Source organism: Saccopteryx leptura, chromosome 1 (genome assembly GCF_036850995.1).
Source record: "Saccopteryx leptura isolate mSacLep1 chromosome 1, mSacLep1_pri_phased_curated, whole genome shotgun sequence".
Lineage (NCBI taxonomy): Eukaryota > Metazoa > Chordata > Mammalia > Chiroptera > Emballonuridae > Saccopteryx > Saccopteryx leptura.
This window is the reverse complement of record NC_089503.1, coordinates 214,225,657-214,242,780: the sequence shown is the minus strand read 5'-3', so window position 1 is coordinate 214,242,780 and position 17,124 is coordinate 214,225,657. Positions and strand designations below refer to the sequence as shown.

The window sequence follows — 17,124 nt, the reverse complement described above, 5'->3', positions numbered from 1 at the left end:
TACTAAGTGAAAAAAAAAAAAAAAAAAAAAAAGGAGAAAATCTTAGACAAGCATAAAATGATTTGCTTGTAAGTGATGGTCGACTAAGAGATATAATGAGAGGGATAAGAGGGAAACAGAAAAAAGGAGAGAAAAAATAATATTTAAAGAAGAAAAAAATAAAAATAAAAATAATAAGTAAAAATCTGTTGTATTAAGTGGAGCGAAGACTAAATACAATGGAGACTTTGGGTTGGGAGGAATGCTAGTGAGTTTAAAAGCAATGTAAAAAGTACCCAAAATGTGGCCTGACCTGTGGTGGCGCAGTGGATAAAGCGTCGACCTGGAAATGCTGAGGTCGCCGGTTCAAAACCCTGGGCTTGCCTGGTCAAGGCACATATGGGAGTTGATGCTTCCAGCTCCTCCCCCCTTCTCTCTCTCTGTCTCTTCTCTCTCTCTCTCTCTCTCTCTCTGTCTCTCCCTCTCCTCTCAAAAATGAATAAAAAAAAAAAAAAAGTACCCAAAATGCCACAAAAACAAACAAATAAAGGAAAACCAAGAACAAAAGCAGAAAGAAAAAAAAAAGAACAAAAAAACTTGAGTCCCAAATTAAATAATTTGTTCGTGATTGAGGATTGAATGGGAGGAAAAGTAAAAGGAGAAAAGAAGAAACGAATAGAAAGGAAAAAATAAGAAAAAGAGAGAAACGAAGGAAGTAAAAAAGGAAAGGGAAAAAAAACAAAGAAAAACAAAAGGGGAGAGAGTGAGAGTTAAGGGTTTTGGAGTGTAACCTTAAAGGAGAGTAAGGATGAAGAAAAGAAATAAAATGTAACACTCATGGGTAGTGTAGTTCAAGAAAAGGGTAGCATAAGATGGGCAGAGAATAAAAGGACCGAGGTGGAGGAAATGCAAATAATAATAAAGGCAATAAGAAAGAAGAAAGAAACAACAACAACAAAGAATTAGTGGAACAAGTTATAAAGTCTGTGGATTTTTCTTGATTTTGAGAGGTTAACTTCTTCCTTTTTCTTTTCTCTCCCTCTTCCTGGTCGGTGACTCTGTACCCCAGGTTCTGCCCCTGTGTCACGCTTAGGTAGGGATTTGCAGTTGATGGGATTCTATGGCAATGTCATATAATTGGCTTTAGTCTCTCTGGTAGTCAAGGCTTGTTGGTGATTGCAGAGTCCAACAATGAGAGAGTTTGCTTTCCTGGAGTCTCTCTCCTAGTGTCCCCTTCCTGAATTAGCAGCCTGGTGATCCAGCTATAAGGCTGCCACTGCTTCTGTCTGGGGAGTAAGAGGCTCAAAGAGCTGGGAAATCCCCACTCTATCCTCACTCAGCGCAAGGCTCTGGGTAAGGCTCTGGCAGTCAGAGCCTCCAGCGTAATCAGGTGGGGCTGGGAGTCAATTGTTGTCAAGGTGACTGTTCAGCGCCTACCATTCAGTTGGACCACTCAACCCAGGCTTTCCACACTTTGTAGCCTGTTTTGGCTGGGAAGAAGAAGCACTAGTCGCTACTTGCTTTATGGATCTTAATATCTGCCAAGTCCCTCTTGTTAGGTATATCCCTGAATATGGAGGCTCTGTCAATCAGAACTTGCCCCCGCCCCTTTAGCGAAAGGTACTGAAAAATATCACGCCTCTTGTCTTGGATCGCTGAACTGGGAGAGATCTTATCAATTAGAGCCCCGTGGGTGCGCAGATTTCGTGGGTTAAGCTAATTTCAGTGATTGGATCTGCAGCTGTGCTCCAGAAAGTATTTCAGGCTGCCTGCGTGCCCCTCCCCCAACGCTTGATTGTTAGCTTGAATGGCTGGGTGAGGTGCCCCGCCCATGCAGAGAATCTCCTGACTAGGAAAGGCAGGTTTGGCGCCCCTCCCGGACCGCGGCACGGGGCGCGCGCACGGTTCTCTGCACGCCGGTGGCCGGGACCCTCCGGACCGCGGCACGGGGCGCGCGCGGTTTCTCAGGGCACGCCAGCTGCCACCAGTGCCCAGGCTGCCGCTCCCCGAGTGTGGGTGGGCAGTTGCACGTGTGGGTTGACTCACCACAGGCGTACTCCCTCCTCGGCAACAGTCCTTTCGCTTTCAGTGTGTGTGTGGAACTCTGGAATGCTCCGAAGATAAATTTTTCTGTTTCTAGTTGATAAATTTGTTGAGATTTTGGGGAGATCTGTCGGACGCGCTGCTCACGGCGCCATTTCCGTGATGTCACTCTATTGGGGTAATTCTTAAACCCTTGTGGTAGTCTGGTCCAAGTGAACTGCCCCACCAGTCCATTATCTGGGTCATTCCATTCAAAGGCAAAGATCTCTTGGCTCTGAGGTGCCAGGGGAATACAAAAGAAGGTATCCTTCAAATCCAGGACCAAATAATAGGTATGGGTTGGGGGCAATGAGCTCAGTAAGGTATACGATTGGGCACCGTGGGATGAATAGTCTCTACCTCTGCATTTACTTCCCGCAAGTCCTGGACCGGACGATAGTCTTGGCTCCCCGGTTTCTGGACGGGAAGCAGCGGGGTGTTCCAGGCTGATTGGCACTTTCGGCTACCTCCTTTGCTCTGCCAACCTCTGGATCATCCCTGTTGATATATACTTTCTGGGCTATTTCTAATAGCTTACTCCTATTCTCTCCCTCTCTGCCTCCAGCAGGTGTTGCAAGTGCCGGGCGATTCCCTGTCTAGCTCGGGCTGGGACCAGGTACTGCCTGACCCTAACCGGTCTAGCAGTGCTAATCAATTGCACCAGGATAGGCGGTTGGTGAGCCGCCAAACCTGGGGGGTTGGTTTCCACCCAGACCTCAGGCACCTGGGCACGCAGGGCGTCTGGAACCCCTTCTTCGGCCTCCTTACCTTCTAGGACGGTGGCAAGTAAGTGTTCTTCAGACAGTGGGACAGTTACTTCCATGCTGACCTCTGCCTCTTCGTTCCCCATAGGGCTTTCCTCCCGTCAGAAGGTTATGGTGGCCTGAAGTTTCTGCAATAAGTCTCTTCCAAGCAGTGGGTAAGGGCAGTCTGGAATGACTAGAAAAGAGTGGGTGATGGTGCCTTGACCTAACTCAGTAATTCTTGTGGTGGCCTATGGGTAGGCTTCTGCTTTGCCTGTTGCCCCTATTATCTTAGTAGTTGCCTTCTGCATCTGGCCCTGTGGTTTCTTTAGGACTGAATAGGTAGGTGGCTCCCGTGTCGACTAGGAAGTCTATTGGCTTTCCTTCGACTGTTAAGGTGACCATGGGCTCCTGGGAGCCGACGGGAATGGAGCCCTGGCCCCGTCAGTCTAAGGTTTGGAGCAAGACCTCTGGGGCTTGTTTTGGCCTCTGGCTGTTGGCCCTCAACTTTGGGCACTCTCTCTTCCAGTGTCCTTTCTCCTTGCAATAGGCGCATTGATCCTTGTTTATTCACTTTCCTTGGCCCTTTCTCTGTCCCCCTTTTCCTTTGGGGGAAGGTTTCTGAGCAGCAATCAGGATTTTGGCTACCTCCTTTGCTCTGCCAACCTCTGGATCATCCCTGTTGATATATACTTTCTGGGCTATTTCTAATAGTTTACTCCTATTCTCTCCCTCAAACCCCTCAATCTTCTGAAGCTTTTTCCTTATATCAGAAGCGGCTTGAGTTACAAAGGCTATGTTTATTAGCCTCCTCTTGTTTTCTTCCGCTTCTGGGTCTAAGGGGGTGTACACTCTATAAGCCTCCATGAGTCTCTCTAAGAAAGCTGCTGGGAATTCTTCCCTTCCCTGGATGACCTCACTTACCTTGCTAAAGTTGGTTGGCTTTCTAGCTGCTGCCTTGAGTCCCCTCAACAGAGCCCAGCGATACTGGAGGAGCGCGTCCCTTCCCCCAGTGGTATTAGGGTCCCAGGTAGGAGGTTGAGACCGGAGAACATCTTCTATTTCCCTTCTTCCCTCCTGAGTTTCCCTTTCTCCTCCCAATACCGCCTTAGCAGCTTCTCTCATTATTCTGTCCCTTTCTTCAGAAGTGAAGAGGGTTTGTAAAATCTGCTGACAATCGTCCCATGTAGGCTGATGGGTCCTAAAAATGGTCTCAAGGAGAGATATTAGTCCCTGAGGTTTCTTGGAAAATGGGGGATTCTGATGTTTCCAATTATATAAATCACTGGTGGAAAAAGGCACATAGATGAGGCGAGTAGGTGCCCGTGGGCCAGCATCTGGTGCCGGTGGCACCTCCCGGAGAGGCAAGATGGCTGCACCTCCCACCCCATAGACCGCCCCTCCTCGGGTGTGGGGAGGGCTCGAGAGCTCGCTCACATCCTGCTGCGAGGAATCTGGTTCCTCCTGCTGCTGATAGGGTGGAGGGGAATTCATTGGGTCTAGGTGGTCCTCCGGCGGTCCAGGCAAAACAGGGTAAAGTCTGGATGGTTTACCAGGCTGTGTCGGGGAATGGGCTTCTCCCTTTTCTTTTTCTTTGACCCCCCCAACTTTCCTATTTCCCGTAGTGAGACAAACCGCTCGCCTGCCTTGCTGGCCGTCCTTCAGACACTTTCTGATGTACCCAGGCTGACAGGTGGCTATATCTACCCACACATCTATATACAGGTATTGGTCTGGGTGGGGTGCTCTATAGACAGTGGCTCTAACAGCAAATAAAGTTGGAAGGTCAAAAGTGCCCTCTGTGGGCCATCCCACATTAAACGCAGGCCATTCCAGCTGGCTCAAGATTCGGAGGAAACCTGGACTCGGCTGCGGACCTCTGTACCCCTGAGCCCTCTTCTGGAAATCAGAAAAATTCTTCAACAGGCACTCGAGCAGGGATCCCGGCACAGACTTTTGTTGTCCCATCCTGGATGACTCAGGAATAATGAGAAAGGGTAGGATACAGGCAACACACACTATTAACACAAGGAACACACTTTTTCTCTCTCACACTCAACTCAGTCATTCGAGCTCAAACAAAATGCAGTGCAGCACAGCGCAAAAAGGATTCCTAATATGACTGGTCACTCCTAAAGTTAACAAATCCAAATACCCAAATTTCAGAGAGCAGCGTCCCGCTTCTGAAAGCCCTAGGTGGATTACCGGCGGCGTCCCACCTACCACTTCAGCAATGTGCGCTCCGGAGCCCAAAAGCCAAACCAAATGAGGATCCTCGGTAAATACTTACTCAGCTCGAGCTGTGGGTGTCCCTCCGGTCTCCAACCCAAAACTCAGCCAAGGGAGAATCCCGGACGAGCCCCCAGAAAATGTTGCATCCACCGGGTACGAGAACAAACGTCAGAGACTTTCAGGAGCTTAGATAGTACTTTATTGGCCAAGTTTAACCTGTGCAGGGACAGACTCTCAAGGTGTCCGGAGACACCGTACCCTCAAGGGGCTACAAATGAGAGTCGCACCTGGCGCTTACAGCTAGGTCCTTATATATCCTAAGTAAGCAAGCATTATACAGAAGCAGATGTGGCAGTTACCTATTTGCTAAGGGGTCCGCACACAGCATAGCAACAGGGGCTGGGTTTAGCTTAGTGGCGAATTTCAAACATAAACTTCTGATAAGGGTCTCTGACCAATGGAATGCAAACGTTTGTCTTCCTTTGTGCTGATCTTCTTTGTTCTCAGCCTCACAGAGTCCCTATCATCACCTCCCTGTTCCTGCTCCTACACTCTGGCAGTCACAGCACACTTTCCTGAATTTAATACTAATCAAGCCCAAGCCCATTATTTTACAAATGGGCCTCAGAGGCTAAGTGAGCTGTCCAGTGTCACACAGGAAGTTGGTGGTATAGCTGGGAATCAACATGTAGTACATTTTCATACAATCTTTTTTCCCTTAAAATCACATTAAATTACAAGTTACTAAAATAGTTCATTTCGTTATTAAGAAAAATTGAAGTGTGTAGCTGAGGAAATGAGCTGGTGAACAACAGGGAATAGACTGACTATATATTCTCGGAATTGCATTTAAAAATTGTTTGCGTTTTAAACATATTCTATTGAAAATTGATTGATACTTGTAATGCTAATGCTTTTGGCATAAACACTTGGTACGTCCAGACAATGGTAGTTGTTCACTGCTAAAAAGAAATGAGCTCTCAGGCCATGAAAGGACATAGAGGAACCCTACATGCATATTACTAAGGGACAGAAGCCAGTCTGAAAAGGCTACATACTCTAAAATTCCACATCTCTGACATTCTGGAAATGGCAAACCAATGAAGACAGTTTTAGATCAGGGGTTGCCAGGAGTTGGGGGTGGTTTGGAGTGATAAACAGGTGGAGCACTGAGGATTTTTAGGAGATTGATGATGATGATCACACTCTGTATGATACTATAACGTTGCATACTTGTCATCATATGTTGGTTCAAACCCATAAAATATACACCACCGAGAGGAAGCCCTAATGGAAAGCCTGGACTTTGGGTGATGATGATGTGTCCATGCAGGCTCATCAGCTGTCACAGATGGACCACTGTGGATGGGGATGTTTATAATGTGGAGGCCCTCTTGGGGGGGGGGGGAGGCAGTGCATAGGGAATTGCGGGACCTTGCTCTCCGTTTTGCTGTGAATCTAAAAGTGTTCTAAAAATGTAGTCTTTTCTTTTTTTAAAGAAAAAACAAGTATGCCTCGCTTTTGAAAATGCATATTACGCCACTTAACTTTTATAAAGACTTACATTTGTACCTGTTTTTGCTAACCAAAAGAGAGCTGAAGAGGATTTTTACTTTTAGGAAAAAAGGTGAAAAGCAGAAATAGGGCTAGGGGTTTGTGTACGCAGAGAACATTCACAGAGGTGGTGGCGCCCTGCAGCAAGGGTGGCCCACCCAGCCCTCCCTGGGAACTGCGTCTCAGCCTCAAGCCCACAGCTTTGAACCACATCTGGGCGGCTGGGCTCTATCTCACTTTATTCTGTGCATGTTATTTTGTGCAAGAAGCTTCCTAAGGGATGAAAAAAGCCTAAAATAATGACTAAAGGGATTGTCATTTACCTTGGAAGAATCTAAGAGCCTGTAACTTGTTCTTGGCATAGCGAGCAGCTCAGGTTAAGCCTGCTAAGGAAGGCGTGTTAGGGAATAAGAACTGAGTGGAAGAGCTCTGCCTGCCTGCCCGCCCCCGTCTAGCTGAGTGCCCAGGAACCTCTTTGCTCAGGAAGCGAGGAACGGATACAAAGTCAAAACGATTCTCAGCTAGTTTGTAAAATCTAGTTGTTAAACATTAGCTTTATCCATTTTAAAATTTTATCATTTCTCTGAGATAATCAGAGAAAGGCACTGAGAAGTGTTCCTGGCTTTAAAACGCTTACTTTGTAGGAAGAGTTGCTGTGTGTTGAGAGTGGATTGTCTAAGGCAAATATGAAATTCAGATTTGAAAAGTTTCTGTTGACTAAGCTCAGGATTATCACTAGCATGGAATTATCATGACTCACTGAACTCCGTTTAACCTGAAACTGTAGTCATTTGAAACTCACTGCTGTTTCCCTAGAGGCATATTGTCCTCGCCATTGGACGCAGAGTTCTCGAACCTTGGCTGATGGGGCAAAAACCCCAGTCTGTTTCATAATCTGCAATCTGAGTTTTAAATATTTTGTTCGGAGTGTGACAGAGGACGAGATCTAAGCCAGAGGAAGGAACATGTTTCTAGATTGTCTTTGCCACATGGTGCTTTCTTTGTGGGTTTTGGTTCTGTCAGATCAGAGTTGGAATCTTGTTACTGTCAGTTCTTTATTTTGTAATACAGCGCAAATTTCTCTGTTCTTTCTGAGCCTCTGTTTATTTACTTACAAAAAACAATCTCAATAGCTACTTTGTTTGGATGGTTGTAAAGATTAAATGAGATAAGGTGTGTAAAAGCTACATACTCCATTGTGTGATATACCATATACACAGTAGATTTCTCAGTCAGTGTAAGCTGATGTTCTTCCATACTTCTTCCTTTAGCTCTGTAGCTGCTTGCTTTATCTGTACTCGTACAGGACTGCACAGGGCCGGAATGTGCTAGATAAATGTGTCTTATCCATTGTAAGGCATGTTCTAATAATAGGTAGTGGGTAGTTGTCTTGAGTTCAATTCCTTGTTGCTGAATTTAAGCATGAAGTGTTTTGTGTTATTTTTTAATGATGACATTTGGCGTTTTAATATCAGTTGTCCAGAGTTAGACAGAGCATACCTCCTACCTGGGTTTTCTAGTTATTTGTGTTTTACTTTAGTGAAATTTCCATTGGCATTGGACTAAATATACATGTTTAACCCTTTGAAACTGCAGCATCAGAAGCATTCTTATTTTGTGGCTTTTGGAGGGACAGTTTTAGTTCTTTTGATATGACCCACTTAATCGCATAAAATTTATTTGATCACATGTTGACCCACTGTGTCAAATTATTAGCTCTCTCTTTATTAACTAAGGTAATTGTTTACTAACTTGGATACTTCCTTTGATTTGGGGCGCTGTTCTTGAAATTTTTGTGCTTATGGTATTTATTTTGATTTATTGGTTTAAAATGTAAGCAAAGCTGACTTCACATTGATGACTTTGAATTCTACTTCGTAGCCTTAATACTTTTTCTACAGGATCTATTCTTTTAAACTAATAAAATATTAATAGTAAACACTTTGTAGAGTAGGGGGTATAAGCGGGCATTTAAAAAAATACGTTATTTGTGCACATCTTACATGCCATGATTTTTAGCCAAGCCAGTATTTTCCAAATAAAACTCTACCCTAATTGCATAAATAGTTTTCAAACATTTCCATTAAGCAGTGAGAGAAGCCCTGAGATCCCTTAGCCAATATGAAGGCTCTTGTAGCAGGGAAGTTGAGAGTAGTAATTGGAATTTTGAAAAAAATGCTCCTGTTAATAGGCATTTGCTTTTAGGGTGCTTGGGCCTAACAATTGAACAAAAACAGAGGTAAATCACAGTACAGTTTTTGCTAGAATATATGTTAAATTGGCTCACTAGATCAAATAGTTTTAAAAATATTACTGTATGAAGAACCATACAGCATGCACTCAAACCAATTGAACCATGGCTGTGGGAGGAGAAGAAAGAGAGAGAGTGAGAGAGAAGGGGGAAGGGAAAGGGTGGAGAAGCAGATGCTTGCTTCTCCTGTGTACCCTAACCAGGAATTGAACCCAGGACATCCACATGCCAGGCCGATGCTCTACCACTGAGCCAACCAACCAGGGCCCAGATCTGGCCTGCAACATTAATTATTAATTTTGCTTCTTGTTAGCTGTGTGAAAATGGGGGCACATTTAGCCCGGCCGGCGCCTCAGGTTCCTCACAAGGGGAATAAGGAGAACCATGCTTGTTTCATTGGATTCCTGAGACAAGTAAGATCAAGTCTGCAAAGTACTGTACTTACTCATATTGCCTGCCACATAGTAAACACTCAATTAATGTAAATTCCCTTTTGTGGTTTTTAAAAATAAATAATGTTTGACATTTTAAAGATTTTTTGAATATTTGAAGTAAAATACAAGTTTATTTCCATAAGAGTAGTACTTTCTACACCTCCAGAGGAATCTTAATAAGAGCACTGGATATCGTATACTATAGGGTTCTCATATCCCTCCCTCCCCACACTAAAAACGATTCTTTTTTAATAAAAAAAGTTTTTAAAATAAGTTTGCATTCAGTATTATTTTTTATTAGTTTCAGGTGTATAGCATAGTGTTTAGATAATTATAGTTTGCAAAATTTTTCCTGATATTTCCAGTATTCACCTGCCATCATACATAGTTACTACATCTCATGTTCTATATTTAGTTATATAAACCACATAGGTAAATACAGGCATAATAACTGATTATTGTTTTTAAAAAACTCAACGTCTTGCCTGACCAGGCGGTGGCGCAGTGGATAGAGCGTCGGACTGGGATGCAGAAGACCCAGGTTCGAGACCCTGAGGTTGCCAGCTTGAGTGTGGCCTAATCTGGTTTGAGCAAAAGCTCACCAGTTTAGACCCAAGGTCACTGGTTTGAGCAAGGGGTTACTCGGTCTGCTGAAGGTCCACGGTCAAGGCACATATGAGAAAGCAATCAATGAACAACCAAGGTGTCGCAATGAAAAACTGATGATTGATGCTTCTCATCTCTGAGAAGCTTCTCATCTCTGATGCTTCTCCGTTCCTGTCTGTCTGTCCCTATCTATCCCTCTCTCTGACTCTGTCTCTGTAAAAAAAAAAAAAAAAAAGAACAAAAAGCTTCAACGTCTTTATGGTGAACTTCCATAAAATAGAAGTTACTCTGTAATTTGTATACCATAACAAATTAATTCACTTTTGAGAAAAGCATATAGTTTCTATTAAATAATATACCACTAACTTAGGGAAAATGACATTACTGTGGTCTGTTAAGATAAACTCAAAATCCCATTAGATTACTGGCATTGTCATGTTTCTGAGGTTAATTGGCTGCATTCAGTTATAGGTTATGAACGGGTCCTACTTGAATAATTCACCAAGCCATCAGGCAGAAAGACCAATAGTTTACAGGACTAATTGACCTTGTCAGTATAATAGAAACACTTACAAGTAAAATTCTCTTTGCCAACAACATTGCAGATGAAAACCCCAGAAGAAACTGGTCTGTCCTGTGCCTGCCCTGGAATGCTCTGATTCAGTGAGCAGACTGTGGGTGGAGGTGGGTCTTGGTGGGCAGAAGTTGGGGGAAGGGAAATGTGAAAGAGATGAGAAAAAGTTTGGAGAGAAATTAATTAGGCAAAACGTTAGAGAGAAACACTTGGCTTTAGAAATGATTTTAACATCTTGAATCTCCAGAATGTAATGTCTTTGAATCTCTGTACAAGTAGTATCTTTAAGTTCGTTACATTTTCACCCTTCTTGTTCTGTGTCTGCCCTTTTGTATAGATTCTGTAGTCATTATTGCAGTGAGCTGTTTTCTGAAATTGGCAAGAACGGACTTTGACAAAGCGCAGTGCTGTAATGAGGTGAAGCATGTTTGTCGTCCTGCAGCCCTGCTGCATTGACCAATATAAGACAAATATTATCTAAAGCATTGTTATATTTTTGAATCTAAAATAACTTTCTGTTTGTTGGTTAGTTGCTTGGTTCGTTGATTGGTTGGTTGAGGTTTGGATTTGTGCCAGAGCGGGGGAAGGAAGAAATGTTGGAAGAGACACAGAAAGAGAACTGTCACTCTATAACAAACTTTGAAAATTTCCCTCTCTCTCTCTTTTGGTAATGAAGCAAACCGTGTATTTTAGTAAAGAACCCCCAGAGCAATACATCAATCTTACTTAAAGAAAGCAAATGTTTTCAAATGCTTTAAGAAATTTAGTGAATCACTATCAGGTCTTGGTCTTTAATGGGAAAAAAAATGAAAACTAAAAACTCATATGGGAGAAATGGGTCCCCACAAGTAGGCTGGAGAAATTGGGCCACAGATACCAGCCTTCATTGTAATACTGTAGAAGGGTGATAACAGTTCCGTTGCATTTTCTTTTTTTAAAAAGGCATCTTTTACATTGTAAGAAAAAGACAATCAAATTCTTAAGTGGGCTTCAAAAATAGTAATAAAAAAAGATTTATAACGGAAAGAATTGATGGTATATTTCACCTAGAGTAAGAAAGACAATGTGTAGTAAGGGATTTTGTGGTTTTACGGCTCAGTGCATGTGTCTGAAAGCGGTTCTCTCAGCAACGTGGGTGGCAGGTTATGCTACCGTATAATGTATTGTAGTTGGCTCTCCACACTTGTCAGGGTTAGTGTTCAACCATTTGGAAAATTTTCCCATTGTTCTATCATGTGAACCAAGACTAGTGTTGAATTCCCAATAACTTACCCAAAACAAAGTTTTAATTAGAAAGTTTGAAATTTTATTACAGCTTATTGTTTTAATACAGTGCTATATATAAATTAGTACTTTCTCTATTATTGCAATTATTTTCAGTCAAAAAGATATCAAAGTCAAGACTTTATTCTTTTTAAAGTGGGTTTCACAGAAATCTCTATACTGAATCTTGCCCTTTTTTCTGTATTAACACTCTGTTTCCATCTTAAGCATTTTGCTTTAGATGGGCCATGGCTCTTGGCAGCTAGTGCATTTCTAGCAAATAATACTGTTTCTAGTAAGAGTTGCAGAGAAAAAAAAACTTAGTGTGAGGTCCTTGTAAACTGAACCTTTGGAACATTACTTCATTTCTTTTTTCCCCCTTTTGTGCTTCTTCTCTATTTGTGTAATGGTTATAAATTATGCCCTTTGAAAAGAAGAATTAAAAACATTTTGTTTTGTTATTTTTGTAGCTGATTTTTTTTTCTTTACCTGCTATTTTAAAGATACACAGAGAAGTAAGCAATTATGGTATTGCAATTCCATTGTACCAGCACCTCCAGAGCACAATCCAAAAAAAACAGAGAACCGCCTGCTGGGTTGTCTGCAGTGTGCTTGTGTGAACATCAGTGTCTGCTGTTCACACATCATTTTTTCACCGAAAGTTCCTTTTAGAATAAAGACTCTGTGTTTTTGAGTGTAGTGAAACATTTGTTGTCCTTATATTTCAAATTTGTGAGGATTTCTGTTTATAGGATTAGTTGTCATAGCTGTATATTACATGATTGTCACTGGCACATCCAGAAGTAGAGAAAAAGCTTCTTTATGTACTATAAAATAATGAAAAATGTCAAGTGAAATGATAAAGTATTGAAGGTAAGAAATTATGAGGTTTTTTTGGAGAGAAATCTATATACAAAGAAGGATTGATTTAAATATTGATTTTTGCCTTTTAAAATCTATTTTATTTATAAAGTGAAGTGTATCTTGGCTAGGTGAATATAAAAATATCATAAAATTGTCCTGTATTTCACTTGAAATTCAGATACTTAAATATGGTGGCTTCTTGACAATGTTGAGTTACTGAATTTTTTCAACTGACCCTATATGATTAATTGATATATATTATGGATCCTTAGATAACATTTTAAAATTTTTAATCTTACTTCATTTTTCTTCTTCTTATGCTGCTGAGTATCATGGTGGACCCAGACAGCAAACTTGTAAAATGTAATGTCGTGTGTTGGCAGTCTGAACCTTTCACTGAAATGCATAAAACATCAGAAAGGGAAAGCATTTACCAGATAACAGGGAGCCTCAAGTTTAAATTCGGTGAAATAGAAGTTGATGCCCAGTCTCCTTTGAGGTTTATTTGAATTATTGAACATCTTTTTTTTTTTTCTTAGAAACTTTCCACATAGAAGTTATACATGTTTTTGCTGAAACTAGGTGTTTACTCATTTGAACTATTTTTCATTGAAAGATAATTTCAGGTTTGTTTGTTTCTAAATTTTCTTAATCAAATAAGAGCACTGAGTTTCTTAATCAAATAAGAGCACTTTTACATTTTATAATAATTATATCAATCCTTTAACTATTGTTTCTTCTGATTATTAGAATGAGATTACTATATGGGACCCGTTACTACCCTCAGTCAATAGGTCCGGTAGGCAGGGACACTTGCTAACCTCTCACATGGTCTCCTCGGTTTGCTTTTTATTAATCTTAACCTCTCAGGCCTATAGATGGAAAAGATCATCTCTAAACAAGATGTGTCTCCCATTTGCCTCCAGGGAAGAGAAGTACAGGCATCGTCCGCGCCTTAGCATGCTGGTTTTGTAGGGGCCTAAGACGCCTGAGCCTCCTGGTTGCCATGAAGCCTAATTGCTCACAGAGCAGCCTGGCACTCTGCCATCTCCCCACTGGGCTGTTTGTTGGTGCTTGTGAATAGAACAGAACTGTCCCTGCTTTTTCTGCTCAGTTGTCACTGGCTGCAGTTTGAGGAAACAAGTTCACGTTCTCCTCAAAATGATAGTCAAACTTCATAATATCTAAGTCATAAGTAGTAGAGCTAATTTAGTGCTTTTAAATTTCATGTTAAATAAAATTCATTACTTTTTACTCCAAAATATTTATTTTGTATAATTCCAGCTTAACTATTCTAGACAGATGTTTTAAATTTGGATAAACACTTGAAAGTACATTATGAGGTAGTTTTTTGTACTTTTATAAACAAAATTGGCCATATATATGACTTATGGGACCAATGGAAATCACAGATCCTACAAGCCAAATGTCTGTGTGTTGAGGGTGGGGGTGGGGGGTTAGTTCAGCTGTTTGGAAACCTGTTATTGAGAAGACTAGAGATGGTTGCGTCTGATTTTTAACCAAGCTGGAGGTGTGTCCTGGGTTTTCCCTGCTGCCAGGACCTATAACAAACACTTCACGTGTCCCACTGTCTTCCAGGTGCTGAGACCGACAGGAAGCAATGAGTGTCATGAGACCTCTGCTTCTTGCCAATCTTCAGTGATCCTCATCTCTTTAACGCCTATTTGCGATTACAGCTTTTTGAATTGCCAGTGTTTATTCATTCGTACTAATATCAGAATATATTCTTGTCTTATTGCACACAGACATATTTTAAGACTACTTTATTGCTTTGATGGTCAGAGTTTTGGCAGGGAAATTCCTTTCAAATCCTGGCTTCATCCTGCACTGGCGAAGTAACCCTCAGCACATTGTATAACCTCTCTGAAGTACAGGCTCCTTGGCTGTGACTTGGGGTGTGGTGTTGGGATGATGACAGGAAGTGTATGTGAAGGCCTGGCCCCTGGTAGCAGCTCAGTGCATGGCCCCGAAGGCAGCAGAGCCGTGAACACTGGTAGTGGTGGTTGCAGGCTGTAAAAGCACCCGCTAGCATGCTTTTCTGTGTGACCTCATGAAACTGGGGACTTGAGCGGCACGTAACCATCAGGTATGCATTTCTGTCCTTGAGTTGATCCAGGGGCATTGGGCTTTGGAGTCAGCCCACTGGGGGTTGAGTTTCTGCTCTGCCCTCTGACTGTGAACCTTGGAAGCGTGGCTTCTCTCTGCTCAGATTTCTTGTGTGTAGAATGGAGGTGAGAATAGTGTACTGCGGAGGCGGGAATCACGAGGCTGGAGCAAAACCAGTACATGTCAGACTCTTAACGCAACGCCCAGCAGAGAGGTGCTGTTCTGAATGTGTGAGTAGTTTGTAATTATGATTATTTCATACAAAAGGAAAAATCTTAAAGCCAGAAAACTTGAGTGGTATCATCCTTAATTAATAGATGTTTCTTTCATCCACTTCTAAATAATTCCCATTACCTTTCTTTCCCAGCCACTTCAGAGCTCTCTGTGTCTCCTTAGAATGCATTTTGGATTGTATTGCAGCTGGATTTCTGCTTGTTCATTACCTTTGTGGAGCTGTGATATAAATCTTCAGATGTCTTTTAATCAAATATATCTGTTGAATGTGTCACTTGTTTTTCATAAGTCCTGGCTTAGTTTTTTAACAAGTTTTGAAGGCAGCTTGATTGTGAAGACTTTTTTTTTTTTTGCGAGAGAGAGAGAGAGAGAGAGAGAGAGAGAAAGAGAGAGAGAGAGAGAGGAGAGAAAGAGACAGGGAGATACGAGAAATATTAACTCATAGTTACAGCACTTGAGTTGTTCATTGATTGCTTTCTCATATGTGTCTTGACTGGGAGCTCCAGCTGAGCCAGTGACCCCTTGCTTAAGCCAGCGACCTTGAACTCAAGTCAGCAACCTTTGGGCTCAAGCCAGCAACCATGGAATCATGCTGATGATCCGATCCCATGCTCAAACCGGTGAGCCTGCGCTCAAGCCAGTGACCTTGGGGTTTTGAACCTGGGACCTCAGCATCCCAGTTCGTGCTCTGTCCCCTCCCTGTGCATCACTTGTCAGGCTTACTGAACATTTTTTTTTTAAAGGTAATTGGGTCTCCATATATCCTTCTGCTTCAACCGGACTTTTTAAATAAGCAGTTATTACTTAGTGGTTACACAGTTTATATAAAAAGTATTTTATAGTGATTCTTTGGGATCTTAAATTCCTGATTCCCTCATCTACTTTTCAGTGGTTTATACTTTAGTGGAAGGCCATCAAACAGCCTGTTTACTTTCCTATTTTACCGACATGTGTACCCAAAAGCTATCTTTAAGCTCTCCTTGTTTTGATAACTTATTTACTATTAAGATTTGTGGTGATAGCATGACAGTGTACTTTTTAATTTGCTATACCTTAAGAATTACTCATGCATGTGAAAAGTCTAAATTTGTACATATTTGCATAATGTTTTCTCATGGCTACTGTACGTACTAATTCTGTTTCATTTTTGTTCTAGGGTAAAACATAAAGTAATGTAAAATGTAAAGAAAACATACGTTTATTTACTTTAGAGCCCATTTAATAGCAAATCATAATTTACCTGGAATGTCAAGGACTTGGAGAAAACTACCCTTCATTTGTAGCATAAGCAGTTCTGCACCGTGTGCTTAGCGCTCCTCCTCCCCCAGGTCCATAAACACTCATGCGGTTTATGTATGTGTAACTTTTTCACAGAAGACACAGAACTTTATGAGCACCCAGAAGCTGAGGGTGTATCCTCTTCTCTTCCCTATCACAGTCCTTTCCCTACTCCTCAGAGGCAACCACTGCCCTTTCTGTGATCATTTCTTTAGTTTTAAAAATATTTTTATCACTTTTTACATTTAATTTTTTAAGTTGAAGTATTTTTATTACAGTAGAAGATGTACACAGGTTAAGTCTGCAGTAGCATCTCTAACAATAGCACTTCTCTCCCGGTCTGAGATCCTGACTCCACTCCTTGCCAGCAGCCCTCTTCTTTTAGTTTTATTTGCTTTCATATTTCTAAATAACACATGTACACAGATGTCTGCAACAGATACATACAGTTCCAAATATTGTATGTGTACATATCGATATTTAAAGACATGGTCTAATGATGTCTCACTGTGAAACATCAGTACTTAGCTCTATGATCTCATGTCTTCTCCAGTATACTTTCCTTCTCTTCCTTGTCATAGTATAGTTTTTTGTGATGTTGGCAGAAATCATTAAGCACATTATTATGACCATATAAATATTTTTTTTCATTAAAATTTTTTTAAATTGATTTTAGCAAGAGAGGGAGGGAGATAGACAGAGAGACAGAAACCCTGATCTGTTTCTGTGTGTACCCTGACCAGGGATCGAACTGGCAACCTCTGCACTTTGGGATAATGCTCCAACCAACTGCGCTATCCTGCCAGGGCCACATATCCTCCACCAGAAATACATATTGTTTCTGTCTGATTCATGTCATGTTCAGTGCTTAAATTTCCCTTTTAGACCTAAGTTTGTTTTCCT

The 17,124-nt window shown here is 41.7% G+C and overlaps 1 protein-coding gene across 3 annotated transcripts in view; it reads left to right on the top strand.

The window, feature by feature from the left end:
- Positions 1-17,124, top strand: part of ANAPC10 (anaphase promoting complex subunit 10) — a 72,621-nt gene that overhangs the window by 40,416 nt on the left and 15,081 nt on the right. The window contains exons 5-6 of one of the 3 annotated variants that reach the window (XM_066385904.1): positions 2,914-2,980; positions 4,430-4,510. The exons of the other annotated variants lie outside the window; for them this stretch is intronic. Coding sequence (XP_066242001.1) covers positions 2,914-2,980; positions 4,430-4,494 — 132 coding nt within the window. The 3' untranslated portion in view covers positions 4,495-4,510. Of the gene's footprint in view, positions 1-2,913; positions 2,981-4,429; positions 4,511-17,124 lie in introns of those variants that run through there. 3 annotated transcript variants of the gene reach the window in all.